We start from the raw sequence: 20,574 nt of genomic DNA, 5'->3' as shown, positions 1-20,574 counted from the left end.
ACAAGTGAGAGGTAACTAGGTCAAGGCAGCACGCTGTCGAAAGGACTAAGTTGCAGGAGACGGTTAAGTCTCATGGGACTCCATCGGGCCTCACAAGAACATACTGTGATGTGTAAGTCTGGGGCTTCTCCCCCAACCTCTCAACGCATGTTCTTCCTGTTCTTCCATACACACCCACTCCTTCACTACCTTCTTTCTTTTTTGGTTTTTCGAGACAGGGTTTCTGTGTGGCTTTGGAGGCTGTCCTGGAACTAGCTTTTATAGACTAGGCTGGTCTCGAACTCACAGAGATCCTCCTGCCTCTGCCTCCAGAATGCTGGGATTAAAGGCGTGCGCCATCAACACCCGGCTTTCATTCACTACTCACTTCATATTCTATGGTATTATCTACCCCGAGACATACAGCATGGCCCTTGCCAGATGCAGCCTCGAGCCTCCAAAACTATGAGCCAAAGCAGACCTCTCCCCCTTATAAAGCACCAGTCTCAAGTATTTTACGGTAACAGCACAACACAGATTTCTGCTCTTGGGTTTGAGTCATGGGCTGTACGGACCGGTAAGCTCCTCTCTACTTCCTGTTCACTGAGCTTTTGATCCTCGCTATGAAGAGAGCTCTAGCTAAGTCAGCTAAGAAAAGCTCCAATTCCCACCACCCTCCACAACCAGACATCTTCCCTGCCCCAGACATCATCACTCAATAAACCTGGTATTCATCTTGGAAATAACCCTTCTGAGCTATCTAACAAGAGACTTGTCCCAATGCTGGGAGAAGGCACTGCAGTGAGTCCTCAGATTGCTGCCACACTGGACTCCCAGTGAGTAATGTCTGTGGAGGTGACAGGGAAAGCAGGAGGGTTGCAGCATGAAGCTAAAACCAATGAACAGTAGACAAAGTCCAAAGAACCATTTTCATTTCCTCCCCTTTCCTCCTTCCCTCCTCCCCTCTCTCCCTCCTTCCTTCCTGGCTGACCTGCAACAGAGCTAATTTCATTTGTTCTCTCCCTCCCTTTCTTTCTGGCTGACCTGCAACTCTATGCAGACAGGAATGGACTTGAACTCAGAGATCTGAATGCCTCTTTGTCCCTCGTGTTAATTAAGATCAAATGCACATGCCACCACACCTGGCTTAAACAGACATTTCCTTAGCTGATACAGAAGCATGTTTAGCAGAGGAGAAAAAGAGGGGACACCAGAGGGGAAAGTCATGTTTTCCTAATATGCTATTTATCCTAAGATGATTTCACAAGTGCAGACTTTCAGGAGTCATGTGAATACTGACGCTCTCTAAACTCCCCAGTCATGAGAGCTTCAGTATGTACTTGTCTCCTGGGGTGCACTTTCTTCTCAATGGGGATCAGTACCCACCAGGTCAACCTGCCATCTTGTACACAGAGATCTAGGTGCTTGGAATAAAGGACTGAGGAGAGGGGCACTCACTCTCTTTCGGGGTTCCGGTCGGGTCTTGAAAGGCTGCAGAGACTAACCTGGGTTTTCAGTTTCTCGTGTAAGTAATTTCCCACAAAAAATAACCAACAACATCCTTATCCCGTGTACTGTTTTCCCAACACCATCTAATTCTGTGGAGGCTGTAAGACAGAAGTGGGTTTTGAAGGGTTGAAAATAACAATTATTTTAAAATAGCCCACACCCTGTGAACATTACAAGTTACTGGAATTGTAGCAGCCACACATACAGTTTTACTGATGCTCTGTCACGCCTGTCACACATGGTCTGTGACTGCTTGATACTGCATCAGCGGAGTGAGTGGCAGTGACAGAGACCATATCGCCTCCAAAGCTTAAAAAAAGAAAAAAGAGGGGCTGGAGAGATGGTTCAGCGGTTAGGAGCACTGGCTGCTCTTCCAGAGGACCTGGGTTCAGCTCCCAGCACCCACATGGCGGCTCACAACTGTCTGTAACTCCAGTTTCAGGAGATCTGACACCTTCACACAGACACACCTGCAGGCAAAACGCCAATGCTCATAAAATTAAAATTTTTAAAAATTTAAAATCCGTATCTATTTGTCCCTTTGCCAAAGAAGTTTGCCCCACCCACCCCACCCCAGTGCCAACACGTCAGGGAGTTAGCTGTCATATCTGTTATATTCAGATGCCAACTATCTCTTTAAAATGTTTTAAATTACATGTGTTCATTCTGTGTGTGGTTGTTTGCTTGTTGTCTGCCACAGTGTGTGTCCTGGCTGGTTTTGTGTCAACTTGACACAAGCTAGGGTCGTCAGAGAGGAGGGAAGCCTCACTTGAGGCTCCATGAGATCCACCTGTAGGACCTTTTCTCAATTAGTGATCAATGGGGTGGGGGAGGCAGCCCATGTTTGGTGGGACCATCCCTGGACTGGTGGTGGTCCTGGGTTCTGTAAGAAAGCAGGTTGAGCCAGGCGGTGGTGGCACACACCTTTAATCCCAGCACTCCGGAGGCAGAGGCAGGCGGATCTCTGTGAGTTCGAGGCCAGGCTGGACCGACAGCCTCAAAAACAATACAGAGAAACCCTGTCTGGTAAAAACCAAAATAAATAAATAAATAAATAAAAAAGAAAGCAGGTTGAGCAAGCCACAGGAGCAAGCCAGTAAGCAGCACCCCTCCACGGCCTCTGCATCAGCTCCTGCCTCCAGGTTCCCGCCCTGTTTGAGTTCCCGTCCTGACTTCCTTCAGTGATGAGCTGTGCTGTGGAAGTGTAAGCCAAATGAACTCTTTCCTCCCAACTTGCTTCATGGTGGTGGTGCTTAGTTGCAGCAATAGAAACCCTAGCTAAGACAGTGTACATGGGGGGGGTCAGAGGACGGTCTGCAGGAGTGGTTCTCTCCGTCCACCATGTGGGTCCCAGTGATAGACCTCAGGTCACCAGGTTGGGTGGCAGGCAAGCACATTTACTTGCTAAGGCATCTTGCGGCCCAACTGTCCCTTTTATGGCATTTGTCCTTCAGATCTTGGGTCCCATTCAATTTTACACTGAGTATTCATGTATGTATTTTTGTCTCTTCATTAACCTGGAACGGAACCTCAACCCCCATCTCTCAACTGACATCTTTACGGAGTCCAGTTACATCATTTAGAGAATGTCTCTAACCTGCGTTCAATCTGATGCTTCGTTAGGATTTGATTCTGGTTTTTTAGTGCTTGGATGTGGTGCTCCATGCTCTGGCTCCCCACCAGGAGGAACACAGCGGCGTTAGGTGAGACATCATCTCAGAGCGCCTGGGGAGGGAGGGAGGGAGGGAGGGAGGGAGGGAGGTGTGTGTGTGTGTGTGTGTGTGTGTGTGTACGTGTACCTGTGCGTGTGTGTGTGTCCATGTCCGGTCTCTACTGCAGCATGATTGACTTTCGCTATCTGTAATTAACAAGTTATCCCCGGGCATGTAGCACATGTGAGGCCCCATCAACAGAAATGAATACGTAAATACAATGAAGAAGAGAGACCACGTGTAAATGAGTTTTTGATGCTTCAGGGCAACACATATCTGCAACAAAGGAAAGCCTCCCAGACATCACAGGGAAGGCGGGACCCAAGATAGCAGACTAGAAGGTGGTGCCTTTGCACGAGAGGTTCCCACATGATAAAAGGCTACACAGCCTCCCGGCACTCTTAAGTGTTAGGTTCTACCTTCGAGAGATAAGACAAAGGGTGTGGAACGAGCAGCCAGATGCTGACCAGGCCCTCTCCAGTGTGAATTAATATTTAATTTCACAAGTCAAACATGAAGACATTATCCTTGTTAAAAATTAAAACACTGCCACAGCTGAAGTCAGCTCTTTTTAGGCCCCTAATCCAGTGGTTCTCAACCTTTGCATCCCACCCCTTTTGGGGATTGTATATCAGATTGCAGATATGTCAGATATTTACATTATGATTCATAGCAGGAGCAAAATTATTGTTATGAAGTAGCAACGAATATAATGTTATGGTTGGGGGTCACCACAACATGAGGAGCTGTATTAAAGGGTTGCAGTGTGGGAAGGTTGAGAACCTCTCCAACTGCTCTTCCTCTTCCCCAGAAATCACCATTGTTGCCAATTCCTTTATTCTTTTTTTTTTTTTTTTTTTTTTGGTTTTTCGAGACAGGGTCTCTCTGTACTGTTTTGGAGGCTGTCCTGGAACTCGCTCTGTAGACCAGACTGGCCTCGAACTCACAGAGACCCGCCTGCCTCTGCCTCCCGAGTGCTGGGATTAAAGGCGTGCGCCACCACCGCCCGGCTTCCTTTATTCTTTTTGAAGCAGGGTCATGCTATGTAACCCTGGCTCACTTTACTTTTCTATGTAGCCCAATCGGTCTTGAACTCACGCAGGGGTCCTCCCAAGGACTGGGATTACAGCTGTGCACTATGGCACTCAGCTACAGATTTCATCTAGACACTCTGCCCCATGTTCTCCCAGGTTGTATTCTGTGTGTCTGCCTGCTGTCTTCCTTTCCTTAAAAATACATTATGTGGGGGCAGTGGTGGTGCACACCTTTAAGCCCAGCACTCGAAAGGCAGAGGCAGGCGATCTCTGTGAGTTCAAGGCCAGCCTGGTCTACAGAGCGAGTTCCAGGACAGCCTCCAGAACAATACAGAGAAACCCTGTCTGGAAAGAAACAAAAACATAATGTGTGATGCCTTGCTTTCAATGCCCAGCACCTAAATAAAAACTAAAAGCACTTTATCGTATGATTGGCATACAAAGAAAACAGTAAGCAGATTTAATGTCTATGGTGATGGAGTGCAGATGAGTGGACAACCATGAGACCCCGGAGACAGTCCATACTGTGGACCTGCCTTTCACCTCCAAAGGTCTCCTCTCACCCTCTTATTTACTTCTGTGTATGTAAAAGAACGTTCCAGGCAGTGTGGTGGCATACCTGCATGATCCCAGCTCTTAGAAGGGCGGGGCAAGAGGATTGCTGCAGAATTGAGGTCCTGCCTAGTCTATTCAGCAAGCTGTAGGCTAGCCAGGACTACGGGGTAAGTAGAGAAATAAAATGAAGAGCTGACATAAAAGACACTCTTGGTAATTTTATTTTACTTTATTTACACAGGGTCTCACTGTACAGCACTAGCTGATCTGGAAACTCCCTATGGAGAACAGACTGGGTTTCAACTCACAAAGATCCTCCTGCCTCTACCCTCTGAGTGTTGGAATTAAAGACATGTACTTCCACACCCGGCCTGGTACTCTGCAGAAAACCTCTGGGGTTTACTCATCTTGGTTCTTTCTGCCCCTCCCCACCCATTAATTAATTCATTCATTCATTCATTCTTGAGTGCTAGAGATGGAACCCAGGATACCACTTACTCTAAGCAAGCCTCTACCATTGTATACACTCATCCTGTGTAAATGAAACCTGGTCACTTTGAGTAATAGCTCCCTGCCCCTCCTTCCCTTTACCTGCCTGTTTCTATAATCAAGATAGAGCTATTTCCAAATATACACCGTTGCAAAAAATAATTGTCCCTAATAGTTCTGGGTATTTTGTCTTGAGACAATGTCTGATTGTGAAGACATTTGTTTGCCTCTTACTCTCAAGTACCAGGATTAAGGACACGCACCACCGTACCTGGCTAAATTATTTTAAAAGAAAAAAAATAAGTGGGGACTTGGTTCCCCACCCCCGCCTCAATCTGAGTAGCAACGGATGGCCCAGCAGAATGCGCCACAGGTGACACCATACAGTTTCTGAGAAAAGGTCACAGAGGCCCATGCAGGTTCTACCTCATTCACTGGAACATTTGTTCCTGGAACAACAAGTCCACTACCCCAACGCCCTAAGAATCCCAAAGTCAGAATGTACATAAAGACAAGTTACTCCAGCCAGACACTTGCAAAAAAGAAAACTCAGTATGGGTCTGGTCCTGACCACATTAATCATTAAAGACTTCCAGTTGCTACCTTCCACATAAGGCACAGTCAGTCCTCTGGATCAACTCTAAATTCCTGTGCCTTGTCTAAATTCTCACTGAAAGGTTCAGGCATTACTCTGGCCTGCCCTGTAACCTGGCAAGATTCACTCAGGCAGCTCTCTGGTCAGCCCAGAGTTCCATGAGAGCCAGTCTGCATGCAGGTGCAAAGGACCCCTTTACAGGACAGATCCCTGCCCACTTACACTCTCTCTCATCATTTCTTACTCCTCTCTCTCTCTCTCTCTCTCTCTCTCTCTCTCTCTCTCTCTCTCTCTCTCTCCTGCAACACTTTCTTTTACCTTTTTCTTCTAATTTCTAATCTTAAGCCAAATAACAACACTTACCCCACCCAAAGTCCATGAGCTTAAGGCAGTTACCATTATTCTATTCAGTAGCACACAATTAGAGGTCAAGGAATGGTAGCACAAAACTCTAACATGTCTGCAAAATGGAGTCTGGAAGATCAGGGTTCAAGGACAAGATAGGATACAAAAAAACCTTGCCCTTAAAAAAGGGGGCGTTCCAGCACTCGGGAGGCAGAGGCAGGCAGATCTCTGTGAGTTCGAGGCCAGGCTGGTCCGACAGCCTCCAAAACAATACAGAGAAACCCTGTCTCGTAAAACCAAAAAAAGAAAGGAAGAAAGAAAAGAAAAACCAAACAATAAACAAATAATAAAATAAAAAGGGGGGCTGGAGAGATGGCTTAGCAGTTAAGAGCACTGGCTGCTCTTCCAGAGGATCTGGGTTCATTTCCCAGTACCCACATGGCAGCTCACACCTGTCTGCAACTCCAGTTCTAGAGGATCTGATACCCTCACACAGACATGCATACAGGCAAAACACCAAATACATAAAAATCAATAAATTTTTTTTTAAAGTGGAGTGGCGCACACCTTTAATCCCAGCACTCAGGAGGCAGAAGCAGGTGGACCTCTGTGAATCTGAGGCCAGCCTGGTCTACACAGAGAGCTCTGGGTTAACTGGGGATACACAGTAAGATCCTGTCTCAAAATCCATCCGAACCCTCACTCACAACCCCACCTAGAACCTTCCTCACGTGGGGAAGGGAGGGAGGAAGGAGCCTCCTTGAATCTTGTCTCACTTGAGGAACCTTTGTTAGAACAGCATGGCCTTCATGCTCCGGTCTCCGCTGCCACACACTGCCTGACTTGAGGGGCTCGCTGGAACCATGCAGGGAGAACCCACACCTCCTTCACTCCTGCACCCTTCAGGCCTCCTGCACTGCCAAGTGCCACCACCAGCTGGGGAAGCATCCTGCCCCCCACCCCCACCCCTTGAACCACATCAGCAGCTTTGATTTGATTGCTTTCTGGAAGCAGAAATTCCTCCCACTCTTTTACAGGTTGGAAGCTTAACTGGGCAGGATCTTGCCCAGGGCAACCTTCCTTTGACTCGAGGACTGAGCAGGCAGCCTCTCCTCCATGGACAGACATCTCATCTCTTTCAGCACAAGCCCTGGCTGTAACGCTGATTTCCTGGTGCTCTTTTCCTCTGCAAATTGTGTGCTTCCTATTTCTTTCTGTCCCTCCTGCTCCTTTTTTTTTTTTTTTTTTTTTTTTTTTTTTTGGTTTTTATGAGACAGGGTTTCTCTGTATTGTTTTGGAGGCTGTCGGTCCAGCCCGGCCTCGAACTCACAGAGATCCGCCTGCCTCTGCCTCTGGAGTGCTGGGATTAAAGGCATGTGCCACCACCGCCCGGCTCCTGCTCCTTTTCATTGCAGTCACACCACAGAGCCCTGAAAGTGCCACTGTCAAAGAAACCATGCTACCGCTTTTGGATTTAGCCTCGGGCAAGCTCTTAACACAGGAAGGTAGCCAAAATATCACACGAACGGCCTCTAGCCCAGTTGCTAAAATGGTTTCCCCTTGGAAACCTGAGCTGGGTCTCCACGGTCCCCACTGCCTCGGCGCTACCACCTTCCAAACTCCTATATTCTGTTTACAGCTTTTCCAGTCCAACGTTCCCAAGTCCTCCATGGTCACCCAAAAAAGATGGTACCAACTTCTGTGTTAGGCTCTGATAAGACACCATGACCAATGCAGCCTACAGAAGCGTTTGTTTGGCCTATGGTTCCAGAGGAATAAGAATCATTACAGCAGGGCAAGTGTGGCAATGGGGCGGTCCGGCAGGAAGCTGAGTGAACGAACTGGAGGTGGTACAAGGCTTTCAACCTCAAAGTCCGCCCACGGTGATGCACCTCCTCCAGCAAGGCTGTGCCTCCTAAACCGCCCCAGACAGCAACACCAACCAGGGAACCCAGTGTTCAAATGCCCGGCACTGAGGTTCAGGAGGCAGAGGGAGCAGGGGCAGGTATAACCCTGGAAGTCGCACCTCTGGTAAACCACTTTCCATCAAACAGGCCTAGCCCCTAAAGGCTCTACTGCCTTCAAAACAGCACGACCAGCTTCGGCTCAAGAGCACAGAACATGAGCCTGTGGGAGACACTTTGCATCCAAATGACAGCATTGTCCATAACTTCCTTTCCTCCAAGTAACCTTGGCCTCCTCCCGAGGAGCCAGCTGGCCAGACAGAGACCTTCTGTTGTCTTTTCCGGTGAGACAGGCTTCCACTTCCGCAGATTTCTTTGGAGACCAATCTCTCCCCACATTCATCTATGAGACCTGGCCAGGAGTGAGACTGGCCCTGCCTTAGACCCCAGGGCATATGGCCCGGGCCTGGCCAACTAGGACCTCAGCACCCCCCACCGCCAACCCAGCTGGCTGATACAAGGATGGGCATTTGGGGCTCGTAAGGGACTGTCAGAGCAGGGTGGCCTTGTTCCCACTAGCTCGGAAGGTGGTAAGATGGAGGTCTAGAGCTAACATGGCTGTCCTACCCAGGTCTGCATAAGAATGAACCCAGCTGAGGCTGAGAGGGAAATGTAAGTTGAGCCCTCTCCTGCGTCTGCTTCCCTCTGGAGTCCTGTCCTTGGATTCCAGCTGCACAAGCAGGCACACTCCACTGCGCCACCCTGCGTGGCGGTACCAGGTCTTACTCCGCCACACAAGCAGGTGCCAGATCCACACTGACGGGACAAGGCCTGTAACTTCCCTCCTGGGTAGAGTTAACCACGGGAGGTGAGAGGAGAAACCACAGACCTTGGTCTAATGACCAGTCACCCCCAGAGCACTCTTTGTGGGGACACCAGACCTTGAGCAGAGACCCACTTCCCCATCAGCCTGGGACCAGGCAGCTGTAAGACAATGTTTACTAAAACATGTTTACTAAAAACAATACAATGCCGGGGCAATAAGTTCCTGAAAAGGGCTGGCCCACGGGAACAACCTGGTCTCGACCTTTTCCAAAGACTATCCCTCTTTCTAGCCACCCACCTCCTCCTCTGGTGTCAGGGTTTATAATAACCAGCCAGAGTAGGAATAAAGGAGAGCCTCCTTGAGGAGCCTTCTGGTCTCTGTGTTGTCAATCCCCGACACCCTCCACACATTCTCGGACACAGGCTGCGCAGCAGGCGCAGCCCTCTTCTCTTAAAAAAAAAAAAGCTACAAATAAGGACTTTGGAAGCCACTCGAGCGGTTCTTACATCCAGCCAGTAGCTAAGGAGACAGCCAAGCATGAAGATTCCTGAGCATCTATGTGGGGTAGCTTTTGCACCAACCCCAGAACCCAGAACTGCCTCCAGAGTGCTGAGATTAAAGGCGTGCACCACCAACGCCCGGTAGAATGTGCCTTTTTGTAAGCGGATACAGCTTAGTTGGTAGAGGGTTTGCCCAGCATGCAAGAGGCCCTGGGTTTCACCCTCAGAACCACTAAATAGGATGCTGGGGCTCAATGAGATGAGGGCATGGCTGCCCCAGGTACGGTTGAGGAGGTTTTTATTGTAAGTCTGATGGAGAGAGTACAGACACAGACATCTGGAAGAGCCCAGAGCAGGGACTGAACACGGCCTGACAGAAAAGAAAGAGGGGACGGTGAGGGAGTAAGTGCAGGTAGGTGTGTGTGTGTGTGTGTGTGTGTGTGTGTGTGTGTGTGTGTGCGCGCGCGCGCGCGCGCGTGCAAAGGGAAGAGAGAGCCAGGAGAGGGGGCTGAAGAGAGCCCAGAGAGAGCCAAGACCAACCAGGAAGAGGGGGCGTGGGAGGCGTGGCAGGGTTCTGTAGGAATGAGGCCCTGGGGGAAGGGAAGCCTCTGGGCTGGAGAGCTTGTGCTAGGGGTCATGGTGAGAAGAGCTGAGAGAGCGTGGGGCCAGCATGCCCCCCTTCCCCCCCACACACACTACGGCACCGCAGCCGGCCATCTGTCTCCTCTGGGTGTGGTGTGCTTTTACTAACAGACTTGCAGGACTGTAAAGTAAAGTAAATCCGCCTCCACCCAACCACCTCCTTAGAGGCAGGGTCTCATCCTATGACTTTGGAATCAGCTATGCAGACCAGCCTGGCCTTAAACTCCTCTCTGTGAGTTCGTGACCAGCCTGGTCTACAAGAGCTAGTTCCAGGACAGACTCGAAAGCCACACAGGGAAACCCTGCCTTGAAAAAAAAATTAAATAAATAAACAAAACTCACAGAGAACTGCCTGCCTTTGCCTCCCAAATGCTGGGATTAAAGGTATGTGCCACCATGTCCATCTTTTTCTTTCATTCTTTTGTTTGTTTGTTTTTCAAGACAGGGTGTCTCTGTATTGCTTTGGAGGCTGTCCTGGAACTCACTCTGTAGACCAGGCTGGCCTCGAACTCACAGAGATCTACCTGCCTCTGCCTCCAGAATGCTGAGATTAAAGGCATGCGCCACCACTGCCAGGCCTGAACTTTGTTTTTACTTCTAACTTAATAGTGGGTTGGAACACGGGAGATAACTCACCGCAAACTGGAAGCTAGCTCTCGGCAGACAACCCTTTGCTTTTTAAACCAGCTTATTAAACATGATTGACTCCCACATCAAGCTGCTACTTCTAAAACTAATCCAGGGTGTTGGGAGTAGCATGACAGACAGACAGCTGTGTAGAGGACTGCTCCACAGACAGCAAGCCCAGGTCCCCAACTGTCTAGTGTAAGAGCGGTCCACACGTACAAACAAAAGCACGCAATCTATCACACCTAAAGGTGGAGGGGAGGCGCTGGGAGGGGCAGATGGTCATAAAGACACTGCCAGGGAAGAATCAAAGGCTGATGCTTACTTGCCAAGAGCAAAAGCTACAGGGGCTGGAGAGATGGCTCAGTGGTTAAGAGCACTGGCTGCTCTCACAGAGGACCTGAGTTCAGTTCCCAGTACCCACATGGTGGCTCACAACCATTGGTTCCTCTACTTCAAAGAGATCTTATAACACATACACACAGGCAAAACACTCATATACCTTAAATAAATACATCTAAAAATAACTGTTAAAAATACAATTACAAAGCCGGGCGTTGGTGACGCCCGCCTTTAATCCCAGCACTCGGGAGGCAGAGGCAGGCGGATCTCTGTGAGTTCGAGACAAGCCTGGACTACCAAGCGAGTTCCAGGACGGTCTCCAAAGCCACAGAGAAACCCTGTCTCGAAAAACCAAAAAAAAAAAAAAAAAATACAATTACAAGCAGTGGCATAGGCCTTAAGTCGAAGCACTGGGAGGCAGAGGCCATGGGATCTCTGAGTTCCAGGCCAGCCTGGTCTACAGAGTGAGTTCTAAGACAGCCGGGGCTACAAAGAAAAACCCTGTCTTGAAAAACAAGACAAACAAACAAAACACCAATTACAGACATTCCCACAATTAGCAACCACCTTCTATCCTCAGTGTAAGGACTACAGTGCCGGTGTTGATGCATTGGTGTTGATGCATTCGTAGAATCCAGGGACTCAGAAGGTGAAAGCAGGGGGATTAGGAGTTTAAGGTCATTCCTGGCTAGACATCAAGTTTAAAGATGTTAAAGATGTACCGGGCTACGTGAGACACAAAAACTTCACAGTGCACAGGGAGTTGAGAGGTCCCATATCCTTCCTAGATGGGACTCCCATCCCCCCCACACAAAAAGACGACTCACTTTTGCTGCTTATCTCTGTACCTCATTCCCACCCTGGATCAGTTCTGCTTTTCTCTGACCCCCATGCGTTGCCCATCTTGGGCTCCCCTGCTTGGCCCCCTTGGTTGATGGGACTGAGCAGAGGACCGGAGGGCCGAAATTGTGATGTTGGCACCCTGAAGCGATGACAGCTCCTGATTACAGCTCCAACCAAGGGCACAGCAGGACCTTCCCAGCCTTCACCTTTAACAATTCAGTCTAGACCTAAACAGGGAGTTTGGGGGGCTCAGTTTAAACTACGCACATCTGAAAACCAACTCTCACCTCCTTATTTTTTTAATCACTAATGCTCTTAACAGATCTATTTGCTTTTTCCCAGGGCCTTCTACATGGAATCTGGTGTTTCTTTTTTTTTTTTTTTTTTTTTTTTTTTTGGTTTTTACGAGACAGGGTTTCTCTGTATTGTTTTTGAGGCTGTCGGTCCAGCCCAGCCTCGAACTCACAAAGATGGTGTTTCTATTTTTGAGGCAGGGTCTCACAAAGCCCAGGCTGGCTGATACAGCTGACGATGACCTTGAACTCCTGACTCACTCCTGCTTCTGCTTCCCAAGTGCTGGGGGTCCAGGGATGTGCAACCACACCCACTGGACTTGGTCTTTACTATCTTTGCAAGTCTTGGAGCTAAGCCTGCCAACCTGACTTCAGTTCCCAGAACACATATGGCAAAAGGTAGAACCTACGCCCACAAGTTGTCCTCTGACCTCCACAAGTGCGCTGTAGCATATGCCCCATCCATAATAAATAAATGTAACAAAATGAACAGCCCACCTAAAAACCACACAAAATGTAGAAGGGATTGCATCTGGGTTAAAACCAAGCAAACAAAAAGGCTAACAGCTCTGTGAGCCAGGATGCCCCTGCATCTTTCCCAATTGCCACCTGCCACACTTAGAAGACACAAACAAGCAAGTTTCCGACAGAGGCACAAATCCAGGCCACCTCTCTGGTCCTCTGAGGCCCCAGGCTCCGCCCCAGTGGGAAGGTGAGGTTAATGACTCCAGGTCCCAGCATGACTGTGAAACATCTGGAAGCACCTTCTTAACACAACAATGCAGTTCAGATCCAGGGAGGGAAGCCTAACCTCCTGGCCAACATCTCTTACAGGCATCTCCAGACAGGTGGATCCCACAGCACCTACGGACAAGCTCTGGCCCAGAGGCACTGGAAGTTGGTGTCAATCCAGCGGATTGCAGCAGAGCCAGGGCCACCAGAGTGAGCCAGGGCCACCAGAATGTATACCTCCTTACAGCTGTGTCACTTGCTGGTGGCAAACTTTGAGAGATCACTTTCGTATGTAGCTTGGTGTCCAAGAAAGCATCTTCAAGGAGACTTTCTGATGTGGACTCTCCCTAAGGAGGACCTATCACCATGGAAACAAAACCAAACATAGCAAGTTCACTCCACCTCAAGCGTGTCATTCCTGTACTGGGAAATATTCTGAGTCATGTGCCAGGACTGACAGGAGACGTCTGCCATAGGACAGTGAGTAGGACTGCATGCACGGGTGTTCAGCAAGGGAGGCTGCGTAAGACCATAGGTAAGTGATTGTGCTCTGCGATCAGACAGGCTGACTTCAGATGTGCGCTTGCCACTTACTGGCTGAGTTATGTCATGGCTCTTGCCTCAGTACCCTCAGCTGGATAAAGGCTAAGAGGTGAGCTCTGTGTGAAATGGTCTCGCGCTGCTACATCATCAAAAGAAGGGCAGGCTACCCAGGATCTGACATTTCACTGTCTCCTTGACATTTTTAATTATCCTTATTTGGGGCGGGGAGGGCTGCCATGACACACAGTTTGGAAATCACAGATGAAGACAATTTCTATTACATGGCTTTAGCCAAAAAAAAAAGGGCTTGTCCAACACACACACACACACACACACACACACACACACACACACACACACACACCAAGGTCTCAGAAAGCTGGCCTTGAACTCAAAATCCTCCTGCCTCATCTCCTGAAAGCTGAGATTATAAGTGAGTGCCACCATACCTGGCTTTAGCTACCGTCATCTCATCAAGGGGGAAGGGGGACTGGTAATGAAACTGAAGAGAAGGGACAAATCGAGACACAGACAAACATACGCTGAGCTCCTGGATCCAACCTTGCTGAAAGTCATTTCAACTAGACTCCCAACTCAGGAGTCTATAAGCTCCCTTTCCGGCCAAAAACCTGTAGTACGGGGCTCTGTCCCTATCAGTTATAACCAAGAGTCTTGACCGGGCATAAGGAAGTTGCACATGAATGAAAAGAGATTCGGCAAGTTCAAAGTGTTTCTTCTGGGGGCAGTGGGACGGCTTGGAGGGTAAAAGCACTTGCCATCAAGTCTGGAACCCACACAGCGGAAAGAGAATGGACTCCTTCCTGAGAGTGGTCCTTTGACCGTTACACATCAGTCATGGCACACACGCTCTCTCTCACACACACACATGTAAATAAATGTAAAAAACACACAACTTTTCTTCTTAGAGCTTTAAGGAATCAGGATACTCTGGCGCCTGCTGTGTTAGGGGCCCAAGAGCATCTGACTCAAACAATAGTCCAGTGTTCAGATTCTGACTAGAAGATTTTCCTCTCCTTTTCTTTTTTTATATTAAGACAGGATTACTCTATGTATCTATCTGTCCTGGAACTCACTACATAGACCGGCCTGGCCTCTCAAACTCACAACAGTTCTCTGTTCCTGAGTGCTGGGATTAAAGGTGTCACCAAACCCCGCCACCTCCACGATTTTCAAGTTCCACAGCTTTGCTCTCCTTATGACTAGAACAGAGGGGACCATTGCTGGGATTAAACAGGATATTCATGTGTCACAAGGTTCACTATGGCATTGGGTAACATTACTGCCAGTCTTTGTCAAGCTCGGAGTGATGGCTTGCTGTCTGTGTAGCCCTGGCTGGCCTGGAACTCACTCTGTAGACCAGGCTGGCCTGGAACTCAGAGATCTACTTGCCTCTACCTCCCGAGTGCTGGGATTAAAGGCATGCACCACCATCACTGCCCAGCTGTAAATGTACACTTTTATAATTAAGGGGGTGGGTATGGAGATATGCTCAGCCATTAACAGTGCTTGTTACTCTTCCAGAGGACCCGAGTTCAGATCCTAGTATCCACGTTGGGCAGTTCACAATTCCAGTTCCAGAAGATCTGACATCCTCTTCTGGACTCCATGAACTCCTGCACTCACATGTGCACACACATACATACATACACACACATAATTAAACATAAACCTTTAGGGAAGGAGGAGAATATGCAGGTGTGACGTTAAACAGTCTATGATCAAATCTTGACACTAGCACTTACAAGGCATGTGACCTTAGGTAAATGACTTAACCCTAGGCTCAATTTCATGGGGTTTCTCTGTGTAGCTTTGTAGACCAGGCTGGCCTGGAACTCACAGAGATCCGCCTGCCTCTGCCTCCCTGAGTGCTGGGATTAAAGAAGTGGGACGACACCATCCGGCTTAATGGGGTCTTAATGAGACAATACTGACCTTCCCGGCTCACCCCCTTATTTTTTTTTAATAATTCATTTAACTTTATTTTATGTGCATTGGTGTCAAATCCCCAGGAACTGGAGTTACAGACAGTTGTGAGCTGCCATGTGGGTGCTGGGAGTTGAACCCGGGTCCTCTAGAATAGCTGAACACTCTTAACCACTGAGCCATTTCTCCAGCCCCTCACCCCTTATTTTTATTGTTTGTGTTCTGGAGCCAGAGGCATGCCCATTTCATTGGCAGTAAAAACTCCAAATCTTTACAATGGTATAACCCCCCCATCCCTGAAGCCAGACACTGAGAAAGGTTGCTTCCTGTGCTGGGAAGGATGGGGTCAGGTTTCCAGTGACATCAGGCAGGAACCAATTAAATCTACAAACCCAGTGTCTGTTAGTGACCTTCTGTGATGGCATCACAGGCCAGAGGGGCAGGTCCATACTGATCTCTGATTGACGGGCAATGCAAGACCACCTGAACACTAAGCCTTCATGAGGACTCAGATTTCCCCAGAGTCCACCAAGGCCCCAGGAAATGTAAAGCAAAGGCCAAAGAAAGCAGACCCTTTCCGAAGTCCCAGGCATTACCCTAGGGCTTTTTGTAGGTGAGGGGGATTCCAAAGACCTTTTACTCATCCCAGGGTCTGAGACACAAGCTTCCTCTTTTTCCCATTCCAAAAGTAATGAGAGGTAAAATACAGACAAAATACATCTCCCCAGAATTGAAGAGTTGTGTAAAGCTGAAACCCAGAATCCCAGATTTGTAGGCAGATGTAGGAAAACTTTGGCTAATCAGGATTTCCTGATGACAAAAAAAAAGTCCCTCCTATTGTTAACTTTTCCAGTTGCAGTCAGACCAACTGCATGCGCACGCGCACACGCGCACACACACAGACACACACAGACACACACACACACACACACACACACACACACAGAGTCATATCACCTTTGTCTCCCCATAAATGTCTCTCATCAGAATCTCTGTCCTACATTCACACAACAGACACCCTGGACTTAGAACACTTTCTTCCCAGGAGTTCAAAATTCCCATGTGTGCGAAAAGCAGGCAGACTCTAGATATTTCCGAAATAAAACCTAGCACTAACTTTCAGAGTGAAATAACTGTGTGGTCCCCAAACCATTTGGGAGGCAAAGGCAGAAGATATCTGTGAATGTGAGCCCAGCCTGATTTACACAGCCAGCCAGGGTTATAGTGGAACAGTGTCTCAAAAACAAAAACAAAATGTTAAATGGTAACTCCAGTTCTAGGGAATCTAACACCGACACATTCATGGCATACACACACAGGACACACAAATAAAACTAACTAGTAAATAAAATAACCAGCTGGAGAGACAAATGGCTTAGTGGTTTAAGGGCACTAGCTACTCTTGAAGAGGACCTGGGTTTGGATCCCAGAACCCACATAGTGAGTGGCTCACAACTGTCTGTAACTCCAGTTCCAAAGGATCCAGTGACATCCTCTCCTGAATTCCTCTGGCACCAGGTACACACGTGGTGCACAGACGCAAGCAAAATGGATACCCACATACATACATACATACATACACACACATACATACAGGGAGAGAGGGAGAGAGGCAGGACGGAAGGGAGGGAGAGAGAGAGAGAGAGAGAGAGAGAGAGAGAGAGAGAGAGAGAGAGAGAGAGAGAGAGAGAGAGAGAGAATATGAAGTTTTGCTCCAGTCTCTGACACTGAGCCATTCATTACCAGACTCAGACCCAAGAGCTGACCACCAAGCCTACACCAGTTGGATGCCTCTCCCTCAAAAGAAGTTCAAGCCTGTTCCAGTTCTCCGAGCTCTAAAGAGCTGCATCGTTGGACACTCCACAGGGCGTCCTACAACCCCTGCTGCTCACCAACTGACAACAACGGTATCCAGATCAACTCATAACTCCTCTGTCCCCAACCACTCCAGCATCTGACACACATGACATCTTCCTGTCCAAGTCACAACATAACAAATCAAAGAACTCCTCTGCAACATCTGCCTGCCAAGACTTGCTACCTAATTGTTGTTAATTGCATTAATTGCATAGTTCTGTAGTGTTGGACTCCTCCTCCTTGCAGTTTTAAAGGCAAGCTAAAAGGAAAGATCTGTGGACAGAAGTCCTACTGGGGAAACCTCTTCTCCCATTCCCAACTCTAAGACCACTATAACCCAATGGGACAAATTAAGAAGTGGCTGGCCGGGCGGTAGTGGCGCACGCCTTTAATCCCAGCACTCCAGAGGCAGAGGCAGGTGGATTTCTGTGAGTTCAAGGCCGGGCTGGTCCGACAGCCTCCAAAACAATACAGAGAAACCCTGTCTCGGAAAAAAAAAAGAAAGAAAGAAAAAAAAGAAGTGGCTGACTCTTCTCCCTGAGGGTGGAGCCATGAGGGACCCAAGGCCTAGATCTGAAAGAGAAGGGACCAACCCACCCACGTATTCGGGGGAAACCACGAAGGGTGACAGCCCTGGGGACCCTCGTCCTTGCACATGCCTTCCTGTTCATGGTTCCCAGCATCCCTCTGCACCTGCATCAAGATCTACAGCCTCGCTTTAGAAAGGCCCATCACAGCACCCCACAACACCCTCCTCTGGACACACAGGAGAGCAGCTCAGCTGACAGAACGACATGGACAAGGGAGATGAAACTTGTCTGTGAGGGGAGGAGGGTGTGGGGGTGTCAGTGACTCCAGGCAACCCAGTGGCTCAAGAGGGAACCATGTGTTGTTCCTCTTGGACATCCCCAAGGTTTCCTGAGTCTCTAGTCCCCAGAGCCGCAGCTGAGGCCTCTTTGGACCTCTTAGGAAGGACCCTATGGGACCTGGCCGCGATGCCATTCTCTCCAGAGCCAGCTCTTGTATCTACCTTCGAACTACCAGGTGGAAAGCTCTGAGCCACAGGGTGAGGGTTGGGTGCAGTCCTCTATCGCTGGGTGAGCAGCCAGCTGTCAACCGACAGATACCTGCCATTCGCAATGACAAACTCAGCTTGCAGCAGCCTTCAAGCAGAACCACATCAGAACCCCCAAAGACAGGGCTATAACTGTGGTCTATGATACTTAAAAACTGCCTAAGGTTTCAAGGTGAAAACTACTAAGAGCATCTCTCACAGCGCAGCTGCAGGGAAGGGCTGCCCCTCTAACAGACAGCAAGTAGTTGAGCTGCCAGCGGCAGCTGGATGGAGAATAGCAGAGTTGAGGGCGACCCCTGCGTGGGGGCCGGTCTGATGTCCTTTGAGTGTTACTATTTCCTCAAGAACACACCTGGAACTCATCCTCGGGGGCCAGAGACCAACTTTCTGCAGCGAAAGGGGAGCGTGGAGCAAAGAGCGGGTGACAGGGCGGGAGAATGGGGGTTCCGACCGAACGCCCCACGAGGCTAAGGAGTCAAAGAGGCTGGAAGATAGGAAGGGGCTGTGCCAGGCCACCCAGTATCCCATCGGTCGCACAGCCTGGGCCATCCTCTGGGTCCTATCGCCCCACCTCCGGGGCTGGGGTGGCTAGATGGGGAAGGCACCGCACCGCAGGTAGTAGCAGAGTTGCGGGACCAGGTGGTCCGGCCCTACCTGCAGCTCCTGAAATTCTCCTTCCAGCTCATGCCACTCGCGCTCGCAACTCTCCAGCTGCTCCGACATGGTGCAATGGTGCAAGACGGCGGCGGAGGCGGCGGCTCCCGCAGCGTGGCCCGACCGGCCACCAGCACCCCACGCCCGCCAGCTCACTCGCCGCCTCCTGAGGTACCAGCTGTTCCTGCGCAGCCGGAGCCACGCGCGCATCTGACGTCACGAACCCCGCCCCGGCGCCAGCCCCACCCCTCGAGGGTGGGGCCCGCGCGTGCGCACGCGCTTCTCTGGCTCCAGCCCCGTGGACGACTCACCTTTACAGACTTGGTTAGGTCTGTCTCCTCGCTTCTCCGGCTCCAGCGTAGTACGTTTCTCCTCCGATTGGGTGGAGGGCTTATCTGGAATCTACATTTATGGCTTTTGTTACTTAGATTGTATTTGGGGGAAGAGTGGGGTGGAAAAAGATTTTGTGGGAGGTGAAAGAAAAGACATGTACTAGGGGAGGGCTCTCCCCGGACCTATAGACAGACTCTAGAGATCCCCCATGGAGGGCCTTACCCTCCCTAGGGAATGGAGTGGGGATTGGGTGGGGGGCTGGGGAGAGGGAGTGGGCGTGGAGAAAAGGAAGAGGGAGCTGGGACTGACATGGGAAGCAAGCTGTCTCTAATTTAAATATATAATAAAAAAGTGTTTAAAAAAAAAAGTCATATACCCTTAACATTGCCTGACCTAGGAGGCCAAAGCCAGCGCCCTGGAATGCCAGAGCTGACAGTGGCCATGAAGTAAGTAAGGTCAAGGGCAGGGTAGGAAAAAGCAGACTTGGCTCTGTCATATCACATTGGCATTGGTATTTATTGCAACCAATACAACCTAGATTCCTGTCCTCTACGACACTAGGTGACTCTTGACAGCTGCTGCTGTCACTCAAAAGACACAAACACCTCCAAGTTTATTGAATGCAGTTACCTCCCTTTCCCTGCAAAGTCCTACAAGATCTGCACCAGCCCGGCTTTCCGGTCACACCTCCTATCTCACTGCCCTTGATCCAGCTCTCCAGACATTTTCATCCAGACTTGGCATTCTTCCTTCTCAATCTTCATGTAGTAGCTCCTAGCCCAGTCCTGGAGCCTCGTTCAAATGAACCTGCAGCTGGATGTGGTTTTGCACGCCATACCACCCTTGACAACATAGCAAGATTGTCTCAAAAAACAAAAACAAACAGGGGCTGGAGAGGTGATTCAATGGTTAAAAGTGCAGAGCTGTGGTGGTAGCACATTCGCCTTTAATCCCAGCATGGGAGGTAGCGACAGGCAGAGCTCTATGAGTACAAGGCCAGCCTGGACTACAAAGTGAGTTCCAGGACAGCCAGAGCTGTTACATGGAGAAATCCTGGGGAGAGGGGGGAGAAAGAGACAGAGAAACAGAGAGACTCAGAGAGAGAGAGAGAGAGAGAGAGAGAGAGAGAGAGAGAGAGAGAGAGAGAGAGAGAGAGCACGAGCGAGCATTCTGCAGGTCAAGCTTGGTGGTGCACACCTTTAAGATCACAACAGATCTCTGTAAGTTTGACACCAGCCTGA

At 49.4% G+C, this 20,574-nt stretch overlaps 1 protein-coding gene across 2 annotated transcripts in view; it reads right to left on the bottom strand.

The window, feature by feature from the left end:
- Positions 1-19,197, bottom strand: part of Tmem120b (transmembrane protein 120B) — a 41,774-nt gene extending 22,577 nt beyond the window's left edge. Inside the window, exon 1 of one of the 2 annotated variants that reach the window (XR_002385020.2) lies at positions 19,001-19,197. Coding sequence is in view for 1 of the 2 variants with exons in the window: in XM_021233342.2 (XP_021089001.1) it covers positions 19,001-19,069 (69 nt within the window). In the remaining variant the exon portion in view is untranslated. The remainder of the gene's footprint in view (positions 1-19,000) is intronic. The other variant, XM_021233342.2, reaches the window with a different exon arrangement.
- Between the last annotated feature and the right edge of the window lie 1,377 nt (positions 19,198-20,574).

This window comes from Mesocricetus auratus, unplaced genomic scaffold (genome assembly GCF_017639785.1).
Source record: "Mesocricetus auratus isolate SY011 unplaced genomic scaffold, BCM_Maur_2.0 Super-Scaffold_100025, whole genome shotgun sequence".
NCBI lineage: Eukaryota > Metazoa > Chordata > Mammalia > Rodentia > Cricetidae > Mesocricetus > Mesocricetus auratus.
This window is presented reverse-complemented; position numbering and strand designations above follow the sequence as displayed.